General features: G+C 40.7%; 1 protein-coding gene across 1 annotated transcript in view; it reads left to right on the top strand.

Moving 5' to 3' along the window:
* The first annotated feature begins 306 nt into the window (after window positions 1-306).
* The window catches only part of SEMA3A (semaphorin 3A), a 163,507-nt gene continuing 154,338 nt past the window's right edge, over window positions 307-9,475 (top strand). Inside the window, exon 1 of the mRNA XM_041413422.1 lies at window positions 307-572. Within this exon, the coding sequence (XP_041269356.1) occupies window positions 461-572 (112 nt within the window). The 5' untranslated portion in view covers window positions 307-460. The remainder of the gene's footprint in view (window positions 573-9,475) is intronic.

Below are 9,475 nucleotides of genomic sequence, written 5' to 3'. Positions count from 1 at the left end.
ACAATGACACGAAACAGCTGGGGAAATGTCTAGCTCCGTGCCTTCGCCAAGCGTGGCGGAGCGAAGGTTTCTGTTCTCTCATCTCTGCCGCGATGTGTTTTTTTTTTTTTTTTTTTTTTCCCCCCCCCCTTTTTTTTTTTAGTCTCCTTGCATGTGCTGTGACAGCCGGGGAAGGGGGGCTGGGGGGGGTCGCGCCTGCCGGCGCTCCCATTGTCAGGCGCTCCGGGAGCGCGGGCAGCGCCGGTGTCCGCCGCGCCCGGCGGACGGCGGCGGCGGCGAGCGGGGGGCCGGGGCGGCAGCGGCGGCAGCGGCGTCGGGGCGCGGCGGGCGCGGAGCGGAGCCCACCCCCATCACCTGTTACCTCCGCTCCCCAGGTTGCCTGAAGTTCCCCGGCGGCGCCCGGCAGGACGGGGAGCGCCACGGCTGCGGCTGGCGGGGACCCTACAGTGTCTGCTGCAGCATGGGCTGGCTCAGGGGGATTGCCTTGCTTTCCTTGGGAGTATTACTAGCAGGAAGAGTCAACTGCCAGCATGTGAAGAATAATGTGCCAAGGCTCAAATTATCATATAAAGGTAAGTCTGTTGTTCTCTCTTATTCTCGGTTTTCCTCCGAACCTCTTTTCTCCTTGCCCCGTCGCTCCCTCCCTCCTCACCTTCCTCACTGCTCTTCCTTATCTTGCAAAGGGGAAACTGACATTAGAAGAAATTCCTGAAAACATTTTCTTGAAAAGCTTCTCTGTGCTGCGTTCGGTACCAGGCAGTTTAAACCCAGACAAAGAAGAGTTAGTTGCGATTGCAGACGAGGACTCCGGATCGTGCTGATCCCTGTTAGAGCATTTTTTTTCAGTCTTGTGCTATTTCACCGGACTTTACTCTTCAAAACGATGAGTCGCTTTCTGCCACCCAGTTCACCTCCCCCTTGCTGAGCGTGCAGTGCAGCCACAATTTCAGATCTGCTTTAAACATCATGGAATGGATAAAGATTTATATAGCTTTTTTATTTTATATTTTAGGCATGAAGTGGTTAATTTTCAAGTCATGAATATTCAGTTTGTACAAATCTGACAATCAGATGCCTAACATAAGCAGTAGATGGTGGGTTTGCCAAGAAACTATAAACTGAAAGGAACAGATCAGTCCAGAAAAGGAGGAGAGGACTGCTAGGCACCAGAAAATGCTGCCTATGGATGTTTAATGCAGTGCGATTTATTTGAACCAGGGTTGTTTTCGGTGTAGTCTGATGTGTGTCATTAGAGATCACAGGGAAGGTGTAACTGAAGAAAGAGAGCTGTGAGATTACGTTTATGTTTGAAATTGTGTAATGCCACTCACACTGCAGTTGTCAGTAATTAACTTTTGTATAATAGTGCCAGTATTAAAGGAGAACAGTGAAGCAGGCAGGCTCTTCTCTTTATCAGCATAGTTCCACTCTAAGTACATTTTCAGAACAATTCATTAAATCTGGAGAATGTACAACTGGGAAAGAAGTTTAAAATGTAAGAGCTGTGGAGTATTTTTTTTAAACGGAGAGCTGTACACCTAGGTACATACACATCTCTCTGAAGAGCTGCCTCCTCATAATTCTTAGATTATTGATGGCTGAGAGAAGGAGCTGCAGCTACGGTTCTGAAAGGAGAGAGGAAAAATGACACATTGCTTCTACAGAGGGAAAAAGAGAACATGTGTGTGCATGCCTGGTCATAGATGTCAATCTCAGTTTACAGCATAGTGTCAGTACATCTCTTGCCAGTAGAAATCCGATTTCCTTCTTTTTTCATCTTTCTTGTGCTGCAAATGAGAGGGGGAAAGTCCTCTCTGATACAGGGCAGGCGTCATTTCACACTCCAGATGAAATAAAGAATTAAGCACCTGCAAAACTTGGATGCTTTGTGTGAAATAAATGCGTGTGCCGGGTTTTCTTAAAGAACACATATGTGCATATTTGTGTGTATTTAAACTTGAAAATATATGAATGAAATGAACAGTTTAAGGGTTTCAGAGTCTGTTAATGAGAAAAAAAATGTATTTAACACAAAATTGTTTTTTTTGAGTAATGGAGTCTAAAGAAAGCTTCTACAGTAACTACATGTCATGTCAGAAAACTCATTAAAAAACTCTTAATTGCTTCCAAACTTCTACAGTCATTTTGAAACTCAGATTAGTACACAGAAGCATAAATGCTATAAAAATATCCTGTAAAGGGTTTAATGGCTAATTAATTATGGGGGTTTTTTTTCACCTTTTAAAGTTTATCTATGGCTCAAGTCTGCTACCCCTGCTCATATTGGCTAAATGCACAGAAACTAATTTCAAAGAGTTGCCAAATGTGACTGATGGTGGTTTTCTTTTTTTGTTGTCTCTTTTTTCTCTTAGTTTTTTTTTTTTTCCCACCACACTGGTGCTATATCTATGGACCCTTTAAAAAAATATTTTGCTACTTTGCTGATTGGTTGTTTTCCAGGTCTGCTCTTGCTGGGATAGAGTCTCATTTTCATTTTTTAAAATATCAGATATCAAATTTTGCTATATGGTCAGTCCTATATGAGCAAAACAGGAAACTGAGTTGAACATCAAAACTCTTTCGCACTTGATGGGTCACTGTGCAACAAAAATGTGTTCAAATGGCAAGCAACCATGTTTCCTATCTAGTGAAGACAGTAAATGTGTACTTAATCCAAATCAAGTTGAAATCTGAAGACTTGCAGGAATTCACACTGTAGCCTTTGATTCACGTATTTGACTTCAAACGTGTAACTCTGAAAATCAGATCAGACTGCTCACATGCTCAATGTTAAGTACTGGTGTAAATGCTTGGCCAGGTCAATAGGAGTGCTGCTGCTCTGATCCCCAGGTATTGGGATATCATTATTAGTCAGGGAAGTCTAAGCCTTGTCAGCTGGTGCTTTTCCAGACAAATTTTGCTTCCAGCACAGTGCTCAGTGCACAGATCAGTGTTAACACCTTGCGTAGGAACATCCTTAAGCGCTGGGGTATTGAAAATACGCCTTTTAGGCACTGACAGAATACCTCACATGCTAATACTTATCTCTCTGGATATACTTCACCACCATGTGACTACGTGATACCAAGTGATTCATCTCTATTTAAACTGCTTGCAAGTAGAAAAAGAAGCTACTCAGTTAGTTACCCATTCCTCATCTCCATGAAGAGGTGTGGTTCAGTAAAATAAACTTAAAATATTGAAAAAAAAAACCCCAAACATGCAGGGTGAAAAGAAGGACCCAAGCAACTTCACTTTTCTGTGACCATCATTGTGCTTTCTTTTAAGATGTATGCTTGTTGTCTGTCTAAACAAATACCTCGGAGCTAATTGTCAGTACTTTATTTCAAAAGAAAATCAAGGATGTATTTTAACTTCTTGTTTGTCTCGACTAATTAGATGTCAAACATGGTTAAAAAGCTCAGGCGTTTGCTTTAAACGTTAGCCAAATGAGTCATGAAGGGTTAAATCCCTGCCAACCTTGATTTCCTATGGTCACTTGCTTTCAAAGGCCTGGTATTAGTTCTGCCATTTCTCCAGTTGCTGGACAGAAGCTTTGGTGAACTCCTGCTCTTACTTCCTCTTAGCTTCTTATCGTTCAGTCTTGCAGAAGATTAGAAGCATCCTACGGGGCATGGTTTGGATGGGAAATGGTAGAGAAAGTGTACAAATGCACATGTTAAGGCCACATCTGTGATCTGAAGAGATTCTTTCTGTTTATTGTGAAACAGAGTGCTGGTTATTTGGTTACATCACCTGGATTCTCCTGGCATATTAAAGAAAGGAAATTTCTTTAGCAGTAGGGAAATCCTTGTCCACCTGAAATCTGTGGTGAAGCTCCTGTTCAGTAGCTTCTGGGTTTTGCCCTGTACTTTATCAAGTTTCCAAGCATTTTCATCTTTGTACATGGATTGGAAAGGTTTTGCTCAGATGATACTCATCTCCTTATTTCAGTCAAAAGGAATTAATATGATTAAAAGCCTGGTCCAAAGTTCATTGGAGTCCCTAAATGCTGGATCATAGCCTGAATGTGGTAAAACCAGCAATAAAATTGAAAGCTCAGTTGAACTCGTCAACCACTGAGCTCTTCTTGTGTCCTTCAGAGACTTTGTGTCCTGATTGTAGAGTAACAAGAAATGTCACTGTTGATGTATCAAAAGAAAAAGAATCTTCTCTTTTTTTTTTTTTTTGATGTGTTTTTTCTAATATCATTGACTTCAATTCTGATGTTCGTTTTAAGTCTCTATATTGTGTGACCAGGTCACAGATTCTGTTCAGGAAACTCCTATTGAGCACAGAGTTCTCAGAAAGATGGTGATTAAGTTGAGTGTGCAAAGTTTAAAACAATAAATATAACCTTAACTCCAGATGGATTTCTTGTATCGTTTATTGTTTTGTATTTTCTTTTGCTGTCCTCTGCCTGGGAAGGTAAAAGCACAAACAGAGATGGAACCAGCTATTGTACCCTTTAAATATAAACAAGCCCAATTAAAGTTTCCATTAACAATTCCTTGATTTCCAGATTTTTTTAATAAAGCAACCCTGATTTTTGCTTCCACATGAGTAAATCTTGTCAGCCCAACTTTCTCAAATCCATCTGTCACGTCTTATTTGTCTATTGAAAATTACTAAATGCTGTAAGTATGTTTTGCAAGAGTACATGTGTGGTTCTCCTTTGTTATTGTTGCTCAATTGGATACATATTACTTGAGAAAAAGTAAGTGGAAAAGCATTGCACACAGATTTAGCTCTATTGCTCCCTGGCTTCAATTCAAGCCATATTAAAAGTAAGTGTCTTGTTTAAAGTTGCAGTGATAGTGACAACTACTCCATCCTTGATGTGCAGTTGATTTACAATTTTATAACATGGATTTTTCTCCAGATGAAATCCTGGCCCTAGTGAAAGCAATGGCAAAACTTCTGTCTGTTTCAATCTGTCCCACGTGGGGTGATGAGGGGGGAATGGCACCACACTGAATTACCTGTATGTACACTAATGTAAATATGATACCTTGCTCGTAGTTTGTTCACCCAGAGTGGTTGTAGTTGATGACCTGCCAGTGGGTTTGATTGTGGTTTTTCCTTTCCTTCAAACTTTATAACTCACAATTCAATACCTCTGCAAATATTGGGAAAGCGGGACAAAGTGGGAGAAGGAAATGGGGAGAGAATTATTGGCAAGGGAGCCTGTTTCTCTTGAGCGGGGACCAGTATTGGAGTTTGTCTCAGATTTCAAGGTGTCTGCTTAAAAACCTTTGCTTAAACTATCTTGTGAGAGTACTGTCTGAGGGAAAAGCCTCTCTGACATGCCTGAAAGTGAGAGAACAGCCCTGACTTAGGAGGAAGACTGTGAAGGAAAGTAAACCAGGGACATCTGCGTCTTTATCTTCCACCATTTGTGACAAAATTTCTGCACAGTTCCAGTGCTCTCAGACCTCACAGTGCAGGAGGCTGCAGGACAGCAAAGGTACCAGATGCATCCACAGCCACATCAGCTTTTTTTTTTTTTTTTTTTTCCCAAAATGAATCGTCTTTCAGGGAAGATCTGTGGATTGGGCTTTCTATCAACTGGTTGACTGGGGTCTTCCCAAGACCTGGGAACTCTCAGTGAAATGATAGGACTACCCTGCCTGGCTCTGGCAGCTCACAGGCTGACAGGAGAGAAAAGCTGATGAAGGAAGTGCCTAAGCTCAGATCTTGCCTATATAGGGAAATTTTCAGCTAGCTAATTAGGGCCTGAGACTGGCAGTGTAATTGGAACAAGGAGGGTGAAAACCTAGCCCAGCATTCTCATTTTGCATTTCCAACTTTCCCATTTAATTCCAGTGGAAAAAGTGGTTTCTGAATTACAGGGCCTCCCTTTTCTGCGAAGCTGGAGTTCTCTATAATTATTTTTACTGTATGGTTTGCAAATGACTGAATCATTCATGGAAGGTGCTGTATTGACAGCCATGGAAACTCTACTCTTTTGCTGTAGACAAGGTGTGAAGCACTTACTTGTATTGTTTGTAACAGCATCTTTAAAACTCTGACCTAGTGGGGAATTTAAATATCCATAGTTACACTGAGCTCAGTGAATCTTTTGATACGTGAAATCTGCCTTAAAATTTACTTCTGTGCTTGAAGCTTTTGATCAGGACTGAGGTACTTATCTATTTGCTTAGGGTTTATTCATGTGTATACTTATTCCATAACATTTAGCAAAACAGTATTTAAAATGAGAAACCTACTCATAGCAGGTTGTTACAATGTAAATGGGTTATTTTTTATAATCTCTCCTGCAGGCGACTCTGTATGAACAGAAAGCATTTCCATGGACTTCCCACCTGAAAAGAAACCATGGAATGATTTGTATTTTTAACGCATGCGTTTTTTTCTTGGAAGTGTTTTTCAGTTTTAATTTAATGCATTGCTGTACTGTGATCCTTTTAATATGGTTTTTGTTTGCTTAATCACTGATTGTGCATATGGCCTTTAATGCCCACAGCTGCTGCTAGAGAATCTTCTTTATTTACTTCCTCTGGCCCACAGACTTCTCCCTCATGTGCATACCTGGAACACTACAGTGGAAGCGCCTGCAATACAAAGTTGTTCCAGTATTTTCAACATTTTCTTAATCAGCTGGAGCCTGAGTTGACCCCAGTTCAATCTGAAGCAAAATCCCATCTTCACCTGAGGCAGTGCCTAAGTGACTGAGAAGCAAACAAATCCTTCTAAGTGGTGTCAATGGTTGTGACATTTTCCAGTTGTTTGGAAACTAAAAAGGGTAAAATTGTTTTCAGGCTCCCACACACATTTTTAAGCAAATATGTGGTGTGGACCCTGGGAACTCTATGTCAAACTTTTAAATGGAGGTACTGTAACCTGTTATGGTGCACTTGTTAAGTAAGGTTACATGTAAAAATTGTTGCTGCTGTTGTGCTGGTGGGCGATTCAGCAAATTCCTTCCCTTGCAGGATTAAAGCTCCCTTCAGAAATGTCTGCAAGTTCATGGTCCTCCCACATACAGCCTTCATATAGGTTAGCTGCTCTCTTCCAGTAACAGCTGTGAATAGTGAGAATAACTGTGGGGATAGTACTTTTACTTGACTTTTCCTTTTTTTCCAAGTGGGATAGTGTCTGGATATACAAGAGAGAAAAGGATGGCCACAGCTGTTGAGAGCATCAGAAATCTTAATAGTCTTGTAACCTTTCTCTTTCGCCACAGGAGGTTCTCTGTGGTGTCTTTCTCTTTCTTTGTGACTGACGCAGTCAGCCACTTCAGGCTCTTTTCACTCTCAGGGGAAGGAGAGGCACCTCCAGAGAGATAATCCTGAGTTAGGCAGACTGAATGAGACTTTAAGGGTGCTCATCACTTGTCATTGACTGTAACAGAAATTAAGCTTCTTGTTCATTTATTTATTTTCTTTCTCTCTGGGAATGTATCAAAAGAAGGTACTGATTAACTGCTATGGAAGAACTTAAGCTGTATTTTGATCCAAATCTTCCTAATTTAAGAAACTGTTTTTTGCCTAAATGAGTATTTAAAGCAGTATAAAAATTGAGCTGGTTAAACATACATATGACCCCAGTATTTGTGATCTTGAGGTCACCTGTGACTCTGTCTAAATTTGCACCAAACTTGCATTGTAGAAAGAAATAAACAGTACCGCTACATTTTTCACATTCTTAAAACAATTAACTAATTTACTTCTCACGTTTCTCATGTCTCACCTCCTTAATAAGCTCATCCCAAATCCAGTGACACATGCTGGAAGTGACTGTCTGGGGCTACAGAGCTTTACTAATGTAATGGCTTAATCATTTAGAGCTTTCAATAAGCTGTCCCCTGGCTAGCTCCATTACTGTCTGAATGTTTCTGTGCTTTAAAGAGAAAAACATATTCAAGATTCAATTTCATACAGCGTGATTTGCAAATAAAAATCTGTGTGTATATGTGCAATTCAAAGGACAGGTGTCATGACCCTGAGTCTACATTTTTTCAGCTGAACTATTTAAATAGAGAGAGTGGGATGAAATTGAATTTATTGATTTCTAAAAATTCTGAATAGATTTAAAGTTTGGGGAATTCTTTTCTCCCTTTGGGGATTACAGATCCCCCTTGAACTAGACATATCTACAGCAATCTGTGAAATGTGTGAGCACTACTCTACTTTGTGTCACATCTAGTTTTCATCCTTTGCTGTTTGATAGCCAAACACAGTAAAGTCAGAAGTTTTTGCCATTTTTCTAATGTTTTAAAGTTGTTTGACATTTATTGGGCTGCCTGCTTATCTCTCCAGCTGGATGTTGCAGAAACTTTAGAAGCGAGCAGTCAAATAAAATTCTCATCTCTTATAAATATTTTCATGCAAAGTTGGATCTTGCAGGGAGCAATCTGAGGAATGAAGTAGTTATTTGCTTTCATCTAACTTGTGGAAGGAGGAAAAAGAAAGCTCTCCTTTACTCCTCACTCTAATGAAGCAAAGCTCATGTTGGTTCTGACCGCCCCTCTTGGGTCCCTTTGAAATTCCTGCCTTGTATGAGAAAAGGACACAGAAAAGCTTTGTGAGATAATTTAAAGGATTTAGAGCTGCTTTTCAAGGGGGATGGGTTGATGGCCTTTTCTAGAGGAATCACATGATAAATACAGCTCACAAGAATCCAAAAGAGCTGCTGAGAGTGCAGGGCACAGCTTTCATCTCCAGCTGACACTGGAATGACAATAACTCTCCTTTGCCAGACACAGATCCCATGTGTGGCCAAGACACAGAATGAGGTCCCTTATGATGAAGTGATGATTTCAGGGTGTTAACTTTACTCTGAATTTTTTCATGGATTTCCTAGTGCAACTTCATTACTTTTGCATGAGTGTGTGGTCTGAAATAGTTCTGACTCCTAAGGAAGCTCTTTTTCTCAAAGCACAACAAAGGTCATATCAATAGTGATTAGTGTTGCTCTGTAGTATCTGAAGGCCAGCTTTGTGTCTCCTCCACCACACCAGGTCCTTTCCAAGATCTCCATCCTGCTAGGCCCATGTGATAAATCCAGTTCCTGTCGAATGATAGGAGGGACAGCAGAAATTGTGTCTGGGGATCTGGGAAAAACAACTTTATCTTCAAGATTATGTTTTTCCCCATATTTACTTCTACTGCAGAAGATGAATGACTCTATCAAAACCTCTTGCTCTGATCGCCTTGTAGACAACAACATAAAATGTTGAGGTATCTGCAAATTGCAGAGTTAGGAAATCTCTTCATTCTGAATCGCTGCTCTTCGAAGAAATGTCAAGAGTCACCCAACAAGATCAAGTGTATATTCAGTTGTATGGGAAGGTGTGATAACATTTTCAAAGAGCTCTAGTTGTCACTTCTCTGCAAGGTCACAAACATCAGCAAAGCAGCATTCCAGAGTGTTGGCTGTTGGGTTATCAGTATGGTAAACCTCAGTCTATATTTTTGTTCCAAATGTGTATCCCTAATTTGTTTTCTAGCTG

Source organism: Onychostruthus taczanowskii, unplaced genomic scaffold (assembly GCF_017590055.1).
Source record: "Onychostruthus taczanowskii isolate IOZ18803 unplaced genomic scaffold, ASM1759005v1 scaffold41, whole genome shotgun sequence".
NCBI classification, from domain to species: domain Eukaryota; kingdom Metazoa; phylum Chordata; class Aves; order Passeriformes; family Passeridae; genus Onychostruthus; species Onychostruthus taczanowskii.
Note: the sequence above shows the minus strand (reverse complement) of the source record. Positions and strands in the feature narration are given on the sequence as shown.